This window comes from Sciurus vulgaris (genome assembly GCF_902686455.1).
Source record: "Sciurus vulgaris genome assembly, chromosome: 8".
Classification (NCBI taxonomy): domain Eukaryota; kingdom Metazoa; phylum Chordata; class Mammalia; order Rodentia; family Sciuridae; genus Sciurus; species Sciurus vulgaris.
In genome coordinates, this window is record NC_136468.1 from 146,544,322 (window position 1) to 146,556,867 (window position 12,546).

The window sequence follows — 12,546 nt, forward strand, 5'->3', positions numbered from 1 at the left end:
GAAACTGAGGCCTGGACGTCCCTAATAAAACACAGCAAGTGAGCTCTGGTCTAACTCCGAAACAGGTGGCAGGAAGCTGTGGACAGGACCATCACTGCACAGTGGCCACAAGCTTCTAATGACAGCTAACAGGCACTCCCTCCATCCCTCCAGAAAGGTCTCTGGTCACAAACTCTACCAACAAGAAGCAACTTTCTGGAACCTTCATGTGACAATCTACTCTGAGGTATTCTTTGAGCATCTTTCTCTGGATAAGGCCAGAAACTAGAAGCGGTCTCTGTTCCTGGTCTGATGCGGGAGGCTGCCCTGCACAGGGAACTCTGGGATCTGACAGGAAAGGCCTGGTAGAGGGAAGAGAGCGCAAACTCCCCTCTCCTCTCCCCGAGCCTCAGGTTGCTAGCAAGGGCTTCCCCCCTTCCCCCAGCACTTCACCCACAGAGTGGGGTTAATGGCCCTGCCCATCCCTGGATCCCAGACGACAAACGTGAAAATGGAAACGTGCCCCAGGCAGATAGATGTGCTGCCCCCTGGACCCTGCCGCGGGAGCTCCTCTGGCTTTCCTGGTTCACCTGGACCTGGAGGCACGCTTCTACTCTGGCAGCCCAGCAAGGCCCGCATCCAAAAGCCTGGATCCTCAGAGGCTGCTGTAGGGGTGGGACACTCCTACAAGTAAAGCCGGCTCCAGGCAGGAATAGGGGAGAGGTCCGGGCCAGGGGCACCCCTCTCCAAGGGGGATGTCTAGATTTTGGCCTCATCCAAAGTCAGTCAGAGACTTCACCTCACACGCACAAAGCTGGGTAGGCAGGGGAAGGGACACTTGGTGACACAGTTCCACCCAGGTCACTGAGGACTGAGTCACAGAGCTGGGTGAGGCTCCACCTGGGGATCCCAACCTTTGCTCCCCAATGTTGATGACGCCCAGAAACAAGCAGGGTCTTTCCTCTGTGTTTCTCCCATCCCCCCAACTCAACGCCAGAAAATCATACACCCCTCTGAGAAGCTGCAGGTGGCAGACAGAGCCTTATTTGGGGCCTATGTTTTCTAGAACTCTGTTTCTTCCTCAGTTCCTTTTCTTAAGCTGTCTGGTTTTTCCCCCCTGAGAAAAATCAGGAAAGCACAAAGTCAACTGTAGCTACAGATTTCCAGCACCAGGAAATCCAGTCCACGGAATCCCCAAAACCAGGGACACAGACACAGATTTGCCAGCCACAGCTTGCTGGAACCCAGCTCTGGTGGGGAACTGAGTATCCCAGAATCACAGGACTCAGAAATACAGCTGGGAGAATCCCTGGGGACTCAAATCTGTGGCCCACGGAATCTTCAAGAGACCACAGCAAGAAACTCATGAAATCCTGGAACGATGGAAGGCAGAGCACTGCCCACGTTTTCTAGAACCACGGGAGAGAAACAAGCCAGGCAGGCGGGAGGGGGCTCTCAGCACAGCCATGGGAGGGTGGCCTGGGAGTTCACCTCATTCTATCACCTCCGTTTACAGGTGGGAGGGCTCGCAGCCCGAGCCTCACGGCCAGCAGCCCTGTGCTGCCTCCGGTCTGATGGAGCAGCAGGGCTGGGCAGAGGCTGCCAGACCGGGATGCCCCAGCGGGGAAACCCCTGGAGAGCAACCCGAGCTGGCTGGGGCACTTACCGGCCGTGTCGTAGAGGTTCAGGGTCACCTCCTTGTTGCCCACCGTCACGCTGGCCGTGTACTTCTCAAACACCGACGGGGCGTACTGCTGTAGGAGAAAAAGCGGGGTGGTCTTTAAGGGGTGCGGCGGGGGCCCAGGGTCTGGCTGAACCCCCACTGCCCAGCAACCTCACCCCCTGCAGCTCAGTGCCCCACAACCCGCTGGACTCTGGAATTCCCATGGGTGATAGCCCCCTCTAGAAGCTCGGGACTTCGGGGGCCCCTGGGTCGAGGCTTGGGGCGCAGTCTGAGGACGTCCCTCACTCCCAGTGGTCCCAAGCCCCTCCCACCACCGGCGGTCCTCACCTCGGGAAAGGAGCCCTGGCTGTACACCATGAGCAGCGACGTCTTACCGCAGCCGCCGTCACCTACGATTACGATCTTCAGCTCCTTCTTGCCCGGGCGCGGAGCCGCGGTGGCGGCCGGAGCCCCAGCCCCGGGGGTGTCCATAGCCCGGAGCCAGCAGCACTAGAGGCTGAGCGCCCGGCAAGTCAGGCTGAGCTGCCGCTGCGGGGGTGGGGCTGCAGGGCGGAGCCAAGGAGGCCCCGCCCCCGAGCCGGCGCCACCTCTGCCAGGCAGCCTCCCGAGCCCACCTTCTGCTCGTTTCCTTTCTGTCGTGGTCCTGGCCCTGGGTCACTTCCAAATCCCAGGGAAACTGAGGTAGCAGAAACGGGGTGCTCGCCCGCTCGCAGTTCCCACTCCCACCCCAGCGCATCACAGCGTAGTCCCCGCGGGCAAGGCCGGATCCTTTCCGCCGCTCCACAATCCGCACCCCTGATTGGCAGGCTCCGCCTTTCTGGCGAGGACCCTCTGATTGGCCATCTCGCCGCCCCCCTCGGACAGGAACTTATTTATTGGAGCGTTGCATCCCTAGCACCGGTTCTGGGAGCCCCAGTTTCAAGCTCTGGGGTAAGTCCTGAGCTTTGCCCCAGCTCCGGCTAGGTAGCATGGCTCCAATTGGCCTCTGGCCTGTTTCCCCATAGGATGTAGCTACGGTGGTGCCCAGTAGGCTACTGGCACAGGGATCATGTCTGCTCACCTAGGATGGCTCTGACCCTCAAAGGACCTTGGTGCGTTTGCAGGCTAGCAGTGGGGAACTGTAGTGATCCAACTCCCCCCCACATCCCTAGGTCTTATGGGGAGGTGTGGCGCCCTCTTTTGGGCGAGGTTTTGGAGCAGGCCGCAGGTGAATGGCTTTCGAGGGTTAGTACCCAAACTCGTGGACAATGGCCTCCTTCCTGCAGGAGCTAAAGCAAGACATCGTGGTTCAGGAAGGGGCAAGCCAAGGGAGACCTACTTGGATGAGGTCCCACCAAGAAAGGTAATGAAATGTTCTGGCCAAGCAGCCTCACATTCATCACCCCAGGACCCCTCCCATCCCCTGATCAAAACCACCGTTGGTCAAGAGCTTACACGCAGGTACTATCAGGATAGCTGGCTGAGATCACTTGTGGCCATCCCTTCCGTGTCACCGTGGGCTGACCTCCCCAACTCAAGCGAGGCCTGGTCAGAGGTGGCAAAGGGACCCGTGGAAGCTATCCTTAGTAGTACTGGGGCATGGTCGAATGAGTGTGGTCCTCCCTGCTGGGGTAGGTAAAGCTCATGTCTAATAAAACTCTGAGCAGCATCACTGGGGTGTGTGTGGCAAATGACATGGTTTCTTCAAGGATAAGCTGGCAGAACTCAGGATGTTCTTGCCCCTCGCCACACCTAGAAGACTCTTTAATTTTCAAGTTCTCAAGGAAAGTCAAGTAAATCTCACTCCGTGGAGGTAAATGGTAACTTGCCAACCTAGGTGCTCCATAAGTGCTAGTTTGGTTCCAGCAGGTGCTATGCAAGTTCTGACCACCAGAGGGCAGCAGCAACTGCCTGTGGAAACCAAGACAACAGCCAGAGCCAGGGAGGGCGGGCCAGCACCCACCCAGGGTGTTAGGTGGCAAACCCTTCCTGACACAGGGCAGAGAAGCATCTTCTGGGTCAAGGACTCCCTAGACAAATTTACAGCAACTCATCCATTCCTTTTTTGCAACATGTTTATTGAGAGGCAATTGGGTTCCTGCCTCCCCAAGAGCTCAGTCTTGGGGGAAGCAGTCGATGGGGTTTGGGAGGTGTGAACAATTTAGAGAGCACAACCAAGGGCCCAGGGCTGGCTGAGGTGGCCAGCATCTGAACTAAGCTGGACAGTGTTGGATGGTACACCAGATACCCTGACTGGGCAAATGTACTATAACTAGGAAAGTTTCCAGTTCTGCAGTGGCTGGGAAGCAAGACCGCCAGGACATGGGTGTCCAGGTAACAGGGTTCAACCTGGAGGGCCTGACTGCCAGGCTCAAGGTGGGTATTGGAAGGAGGCTCCTAAGCAAGGGAGGAGTCCAACCACAAGTAGGCCAGAGCTATCCCAGGGCGACCAGGAAGGAGCCATGGCGTGCTGGTGAGGCTGGAGCTGGGGCCATCTCTCAGTTGGCACCCTAAGGTTGCGCAGGGGAAGAGGAACCACTTACCTTTGCAGGGACCCCAGGCTTCGCCCCTCTGGCTATCTCGAGCCTGGTGCTGCACCCAGGACCCTGAAGTTCACGGAAAGATGGGGCCAGGAAGAGAGGGACACCGCCTGCCGGCAAGGGATCTGAGAATTCCCTTAGGCTCATGAAACCTGGTTTACCACACACCATGGGAGGGCTCCTGACATCCCCCAAATCCTCAGACCTCAGTATCCATGGTCTCCACTCTTCATCCTAGAAATGTGGCTACGAGCTCTGTGACAGAGCAAGCCTGCACACAACTCAAGGGAGGAAAGGAGCAAACGCCAGTGTTCTCTGCCTGGGCCCAGGGAGAACAGCTGCCATGGGCCCCAGACTGCCTACCCACCCACCCCTGCCTGGTCAAAAGGCTGGCAGAGCCCCAGCCCCATCCAGTCTGGAGCGTGTTTGATTTGGACCCGGGACTCATGGTAATGGTGGGGCTGGATATGTAGCTAAAAATACCCAGGAGCCCAGCCAGCTGCTCAGAGCTTCCTAAGGGGAGGCTGGCCAGGCTAGGCCAGCTGTGAAGCTGGGCACACTCACCCAAGAGGCTTGCTGCCTCACCTGCAAGATGTTCTGAGGACCCAGACCCGTGTCAATCTCCTATTCACCAGGAATTCCTGGAGAGTTTTAGAAAGGAAAGCAAGTCTTCAAGCTGGTTCTTGCTGCAAGAGCTGGGGGACACAGAAGCCCCAGGGAGATACCAGGTGGCCTCTGTGGTCACAAGGAGACCTCTGCCATAGTGAAGCCAACAGGGAAACTGAGTAGGGGTATGGGGGGGCATTGATCCACTGTGGTCCTTCAGGGCAAGATCCAGCCAGTCCAGGGTAGGATGGGGCACCCCCTCCCCTGGGTATTCTGAGGCACCATCAATTATTTAACCCCCAAGGTTGACAGCACTGATCTCAGTGGAAGATAAAGACCCCAGCACCCCCCTCCCCCAGAGACAGGAGCTTTAAGCTACTCCCTGAGGGTCCAGAGAAGGCAGGTGGCTATGCCAGGGTACCTGGGAATACCCAGGCTGTCTATTCACGTGGCCAGAGGACTCCCTCTAGACCTCAGCAGCCTATAAGCATTGGGGAGCAGGGGAGGTTACTTCTGGAGTATAAAATGCTCCCCTCAGAAGCCAGGGTGGTATGTACCTGTGGTCCCTGCTACTTGGGAGGCTGAGGCAGAGGATCACTTAGCCAGGAGTTTGAGGCCAGTCTGGACAACAAAGTGAGATCCCTCTCTTTAAAAAAAATTTAGAAAGAACTCAGGTTATATCCTTCAACTTCCCCTTCCAGTTCACGTAGGCAGGAACTTAAAGGTGGTCAAAAAGGCTGGAGAAAGCATTGGGGCCCAGAGATCCGATAAGATGGGATGTCCCTCTCCCCAGCCCAGGCAGCTGGATGCCTTCGGTCTCCACACCGAGGGTCTGAAAGGTCATATTCAGCACCCGGGCTCCTGGTGCAGGGCCGGAAGAGGCGGAACACTGGCCTCTCAGTAGTAAGGTTAGTCCAGCCACCTCCCAGCCCCAGCAATCCTTCCGCTGGCGTGGCTTTCTCTCCGCATGCCAGGAGCAGACCCGCCCCTAGCTCGCTGGGTGACCGGTGGGCGGAGCACCCCTCTCCCGGCCAGAACAGAGGACGACAGATTGCCCCGCCCCTCCAAGTCCCTGAAGAAGGGAGGTGGGGACAAAGAAAGGAGAAAGAGGGAGGGAGGTACAGGAAAGTCGAAAGCAGGGAGAGGCACAATCCTTCCACGTTGCTCTGGGACATTTCTACCTTCCAAGAATCACATCCAGACCATAATTTAGCACCTAATTGCTTCCTAAGGGTCCAAGGGCAGGGGTGGAAGGACTGGCTGTAGACCAGCTGGGAGGGGAAGATACAAATCATTTAGGCATCTGAATCAGGCAGAGGTAAAGACCCCAGCGATAAGGGTTCTGTCCAAAGGGATGAATGACCAGGTGGACTGAGGGTGCTCACTGAGGTTAACTGACTCAGGCATGGGCATCAGCATGAACCACATCAACTTCACAAAACACTTTCACTCTCTCCCTTCATTCGGGCTGTGGGGGGGGTGAGGTGGAGCCCCACACCCAGCAAAGGAGAGGGACCAAGGCCAGCTCATCTGGGACTGGAGACCCAGCTGACCCTTGCCAGGAGGAGCAAACAGCACCATGCTGGCTACTTCCAACCAGACAGCTCTTGGGCAGTAATGCCAGCAGACAGCTGGCACCAGAGGGAGCCCAAAATAACTCAGACAGCTGGGGCGACGGGGTGCCATGGGCTCAAGCACTGGCTGGGAGTCAAGACACCTGGAACCCCACCGAGGCTGAGCCAGTAGTGGCCTCCCACCCGGAGGCCAGTCACTTTTCTTGGGCCATTGGTGGGTTACCCCAAATCATTCCTATCACAGGCTGCTATCAGCAGCCCGGCTCTACACCAGAGACCAGCAAGCTGCCTTCCTAAGGAAGGCATTTTCCACTCTGCCTGGAGGCTTCCCCACGTGCTCCGTGAGGTGGGCTGGCAGGGGAGGAGCGCTGGAGATGGCCCAGCCCCCACCCTGCAGCCACTCCCAGCAACAACCCAGATCACAATGGAGGCAGAGTAGTGTGAAGCTGGCTGGGGAGGACGGCCCCCTTAATCGCACTTAATCCTCCCGCCGCCCTTTTCAGCACGCATCATTACTGTCATTTCCCAGGGGAGACGCTCGCCCAAGGTCACCAGCACCATTCAGATTCCGACCCACAGCTGCCCCAAGACGCCTCCAACAAACCCTGTAGGCTCCAAGCCAGTTTAGCCCTTCACTGGGGTGAGGCCAGGGCTGCTCCCGGAGCCAGGGGGCCAAGAGAGGAGGCACCTGGACCCAATCGGCTTGTCAGAGTCACAAACTAGAGCTCACCTGGGAGCAGGGGCCAGGGCTCAAGGAGCACACCACCTCCAGCCAGACAGCTTCCTGGATGGTGAGGAGGACAGGCAACCGAGGTCAGCTGCACCCACTCAACAACTGTGCACGTGGCACCTCAACGCCCCAGGTGTTGCCTAGCACAGAGGGTCTCAATACATGGCATCAGCAGGGAACTCGTTAGAAGTGCAAATTCTCATGCTCCACCTGAACCAGAAATCCAAAGACCAGGGACAGTTGGTTTTAAGTCTCTTTCAGGATTTTGGTGCCTGCTCAAGTTTGAGAATCCCTGATCCAGTCTGGTGGTGGGGAAAATGGGGATCGGAGACCCTGCAGGTCACAGCTGGTAAATGGTCGGTGAAGTTTCATACTGTCCAATTCTAGAAACCAGGTTACATATGCCTGCTCCTTTGGGAAGCCAGGAGGATACTCTGGAAAGGGCGGGAAGTCAAGGAAACCACTGGGAAAGCTGGCTCACGTCTCACGTCTGTCAGTTCTTCGCCTCCCTAGCACCCAGACAGCAGAGGTGGCACATACTGTCACCCCATACTGGGAGCGGAAGAGGGGGCTGCAGCACTGCTGGGCTTCCAGGCAGCAGCCAGGACCCTCCCCCCACCACAAAAAACACAACTGGGAAATAGTTGCAAGGGCAGCCTCTAGTTAGCTGCTAAATTCGGCAGAGCTGCACGCCCCAAATGCCTGACAACAGAAGCTGACAGGCGGGGCTGGATGGACCCAGCAGGCCGCCCATTTCACACACACAGCCCGGCATCTGTGTGGGGGAGGGGCTGCAGAACCAGCCCAGCGGGTTTGGGGATCCCAACTCACCCTCCCTGGGCCTCATGCCAAAGCCCCCCAAATCGCCCTCACAGCCTGGGAAAGGGCTCTCACCTACCTTAGTGGGAGGACTGTCAGTCACACTAGGCCTGCTCCTGTTGTCCAGAAGGATTGTTCTCCCTGGGGGGTACCAAGACATGACCCCTTCTCCGGCCAAGAACCTAAGGGAAGAATTCCCAGGGCCTGTTAGGCAGCCCCAGCATGTGTCAGAGAATTAATTGACTGGCCAAATGCGAACCAACAGGGTCTTCTGGAAGGAAAGGGAACCTCACAAATGCTACCCCCCCCTTCCCAGCTGCCAGGGCGGCCCTCACCCTGGAATGGATGGGGGGTGGGGGTGGCTGAGTCACTAAGGTTCAGCTCGGGCTACGAGCGCCAGGAGGAGACTCATCTGCATTTCCAAAGGCCCGCCCCGTCCGCATCCCCTCCCCCAGGAAGGCCGAGATCTGAGGCTTTACTCTAGAGCCCAGGCGCTGGGGGGATCCCGGGGAGGCCCACTCGGCTTTCCCAGGCCCCAACCCCCACTTCCAGCCTGGAGAGCTGGGTCGGAGGGGTGTGCCCAGGACGGCCAAATGGGGCGTCCGCGGCCACTGCAAGGGCCTGATGCCCCAAGTGGGGACGAAAGGGGAGACCCGCCCCTCTGGCTCGGCTATCAAAGGATGACTGCGAGGCAGGGCCCGGACGCCGAGCTCGGGTGGGCGGCAGGGGGTGGCCGGGGGTCAGGGCTGGGCCACGGGGAGGCTTCCGCGCCCGGGCCGGCTCCGTGGCCCTTTGCCACTGGCTCCCGCGCGCGAGGGAGGAAGAGCCGCGGCAGCCGGCCAGGTAGCTAGGCCTCCTCGTGCCCGCGTGGGCCTCCAAGTCCCGGGCCGCTGCGGAGAGCCGGGTCCCCGCCCCCGGCGGCCTGGAACGCGGGCGGCGGCTCGCCAGACCTCTCCTCCCCTCCTCCAGCCTGGCGCTCGGCGGCCGCCACCGCCCGAGCCGCAGGCGGCGCGCGAAATGGCGCCCGCCTGGCCGCCGCGCCCGGAGGAGGCGAGCGCGGGAGTCGCCGCGCGCGACGCCCCCGAGGCCCACGGCCCCCGAAAAGGGCCCGGCGCCCCGGGCCCGCGCCCTCGGCGCCGTGCACTGCCGGCTCTCGGGCCCGGGGCGGCCGCGAGCCCGCCGCCGGCTCCGGGCGCCTGACAAGCAGGGAAGCAGGGGGAGGACGGAAGAGGAGAGCGGCCGCCATTAGCCAGCGCAGCCCTGCCGGCCGGGCCCGCCCGCAGCCCCAGCCGCAGCCCGGCCCAGCCCGCGGCTCTGCTCGAAACCTGAAAATAAAACTCGTGTTTGGGAGGGAGGAGCGAGCGCGGCCGGGAGGACAGGCAGCGCCGGGCTGCAGGCGGGAGAGATGCTGCGTCATGGTGCCAACATGGACGCCGGCCTTTTGTCCTTTCTCGCCTTGGAAGCGCAGGCGCGCCCTGGAGCCCCGAAAAGCCGGCTTCGGGGTGCAAAGCCCCCCAATCAAGAGGGAAGGAGGCCCTCGAGCGGGCGGGGAGCTTCCCCCGATTTTTGAGACCCTGTCTCCAAAGCACTTCGATGTCTTCTCCCCACCAGGGCTCAAACCTGGGAGAGCTAGGGGGGCGAGCGCAGGCGGCTCCAAGGATGCCGGAGCGTCGCTGGGGAGACCCTCTTCTGGCCTCTGGGGCCGAAGAGGCAAAGGGGTCTTAAGAACCCTCCTCGTCCCCGCTCTCCGCTCTGGCTGCCAAACACAAAGCTCCAGAAACCTTCTCCCCTCGGCTCCCAAACATTTGCAGCCCTTGGCCTGCTCACTAAAGCATTTCCTCGAAGGGGCAAAAGGCACTTTTTTTTTCTTTTCTTTTTTTTTTTTTTTACTTACCCGCTCAGCCAGATGCCATGGAGTCTAGAAGATGAAGCTGGGCGGTGGTTTTGGAGACATTATTATAAAAAATATTTTTTTGACTGTTTAGTTGGGAAAATTTGGGTTTATGGTATTGTCTTTTTTGTTGTTGTTGTTACCTTTTTGTAAGGTATACTCTCATGGCACTTTCTGCTTCCTTCCACGTCTGGCAAAAAGTCGGCTTCGCTGAGGACTGTTTACTGCTCTGGATATAGCAATGGTGTGATCGTCATTAAGAGACAAAAGGCGAAAACACACAGTCAAATCAAACAAAAGGCAAAAGGCGCAACAGCCATCCCAACCACCATAGAAAATACCACCGAGTTAACGTTGGTGTTTGGCTCGAGCCAGCTAGGACTTGTTTTCCAGTTTTAATCTAGTTTCCTGTGACGGCTTTAGTCTTTCTACACAAAGAGAAGGTCTTCCTTTCTCTCGCTAACGCCCCCCCCACCACCACCACCAAGACGAGAAAAACAAGAGCTGTTTTTCTTCAAATAGATCGATTTTCAAAGAAAGTGTACAAGTTACTGGGAAGAAAGCTGACGAGCATTTATTGCTGTAAACATTTCCAAAAGCTTGAAGCCAAAAACCTTAGCTTTATAAAAGCAAAATCGTCTAAAAGCATTTTAACTGGCTTCTATTAGACAAGAGAGACAAAGACATACATGCAGATGAAGGTTCGCAAAATTAAAGGACATCTCAGCCAACATTAACATGAAAACTGCACTGCGTAAGGACAGAATGGATTGGGTACTTACAATGTAAAAGGTTTTTAAAAATTTAAAAGAGTAACAACTGCTCACAATTTTTTTTGGTAGCTGCCATTTCGCTAGTCCTAAAACTATACATTTAAAACATTACCTTGTTAAAAAGAGAGAAGGAGTTAATAAGATGGCCAGGTTTAAGTGTTTAATAGAGGAAACTATATTTAAAAATTTATTGTTCAAAGAGAATACAGATTAAGACAGCTCCAAGCTCCCCCACCCACCCAAGAAAAAAAGAGGAAAAAAATTAAATATGTCATTTACTTAGGTTTTTTGGAATTCAAAACTGTTAACTGCTGACATTAATGGTGTGCTATGACCTAGTTATACAAGACAAAGATGGATTCCAAGTCATAAGGAAAAATCCAGATCTTTTTAAAAGGTCTTCTTCATTCTTCCAATAGTGAGTCCTTTAGCCTGTTGACAAATGTTAAACACATTCAGGCGTCCTGAACTGGATGGTGGAGTCAAAGGAAAAACATTCCCCATTTGCAACAAAGGAAAAACCCACTTGGCCATTTAATTCCATTGCAGAAAAATGGCTCCCCTCATCTGTTGGCCTCTCCTTGGTGTCTGATGAAGGATGTTTTGAGATCAGCGTCTAATAACTCAAGCCCTATAGAAGCCACGCGCTGATTGGCTGCCGCGCCCTGCCGCCCTGCTCCAGCCAATTACCTACCCACGGCCAAATTACAAACCCCGAAAAGAGCCCCAATATGAAATACACGACCACGAAGCCCCAACGAGACGGCTCGTTCGCCTCAGCCGCCCGAGAGGAGAGGCAGAGGGGGCTGCAAACGCGTCCTCGCGAAGCCCGGGAGCCTCCGAGTTGAACTCACAAAATGGAAGCCGCGCTCTGATTGGTCACCGCCACTCCCGGACCTTTAATAAAGAAAGGGGAAGGAAAAGATAAATGCAAAAAAGGGGGACTCTCTTTCGTTGGTGGCTGGAGCCAGTGGTGGGGCGGGGGGAGAAGCATGTGTTCAGGACAATTACAGGGCGCTCCCCTCCAAAAATAAAAACAGAAAATAGCTTCTATCACTCAGGTCCAGGCGAGGGCTGCATCCTCCCAGGAACGTGAATGCTAATGTGGTTAAAATCCTGGTTTCCCTTCCCCAGCTCAGCTCCGGGGGGAGGGGGTCGCCGGGCCGAAGAGGAAGCCGGAGCGGAGATACCTCGATTGCAACTCGCCTTAGGTCGACGTCTGCCTTCCCCACGGCTCCCAGCGTCTAAACACACAATCGCCTCCCCCCAAACTCGGCTCCTCTCCCCGAGTCCCCACGCGCCCACCTCCAGTCTTGGCAGTTTGGAAACAGTTTGGGAGGCCCGAGGCGCACGCCGTGGCGGCCGCGGCTCGGAGGGTAGCCCCAGTCGCGGGAGGTAGAGCCAGGGGAGACCCCCTCCCCCGCCAGCCAAGCCCCCCACCTCAGTCCCAGCAGAATAAATAAATTAAAAGGCCTTCCCCCCGGGAGGGGGAGGCAGTGTGGGAGCGCGCGAGTGAGGGGTGGGGGGCCGCTGGGGCCCGGGGCTTTGGCGGCGCAGCTGCCGCCGCCGGGAGAGTGCCTGGGGAAGCGGCGAGGAAGGAGAGGGGAGGAGGAAGAGGAGGAGGAGGAGGAAGAGGAGGAGGGTGAGCGCTCGGGTCGGGCTCCTTAGCGGTGTATTGTGGGATGTGCGGCTACTGGGAGCCGAGCCTCCGCCGCCAGCCGCCTCCCGGGCAGCAGCAGCAGCAGCAGCAGCGGCGGCGGCAGCTCCGGGCCCGGCAGCCGCGGCGGCGGCGCCCCCCCCTCCCGGCCCCCCGTCCGGCCGCCCCGGCCTCGGCTCCCGCGGGGGACACCATGTACTGGCTGGCGGCGCAGGGAGGCCGGCGCCCGGCGGGGATGTAAGCGCGGCTGGGGAGGGAGAGGCCGCGGCCAGCAGCCGGGCGGCGCGAGCCCCCGGCCCGGGCGGGCGGGCGGG

General features: G+C 57.9%; 1 protein-coding gene across 4 annotated transcripts in view; it reads right to left on the reverse strand.

The window, feature by feature from the left end:
- RHOF (ras homolog family member F, filopodia associated) overlaps positions 1 to 11,423 on the reverse strand; it is a 22,113-nt gene extending 10,690 nt beyond the window's left edge. Inside the window, exons 1-5 of one of the 4 annotated variants that reach the window (XM_079149645.1) lie at positions 10,855 to 11,423; positions 9,946 to 10,031; positions 7,093 to 8,093; positions 1,991 to 5,434; positions 1,646 to 1,733 (exon numbers count right to left, since the gene is read on the reverse strand). In XM_079149645.1, coding sequence (XP_079005771.1) covers positions 1,646 to 1,733; positions 1,991 to 2,134 — 232 coding nt within the window. In that variant the 5' untranslated portion in view covers positions 2,135 to 5,434; positions 7,093 to 8,093; positions 9,946 to 10,031; positions 10,855 to 11,423. Of the gene's footprint in view, positions 1 to 1,645; positions 1,734 to 1,990; positions 6,944 to 7,092; positions 8,116 to 9,945 lie in introns of those variants that run through there. The other 3 variants (XM_079149646.1, XM_079149644.1, XM_079149647.1) reach the window with 3 other exon arrangements.
- Between the last annotated feature and the right edge of the window lie 1,123 nt (positions 11,424 to 12,546).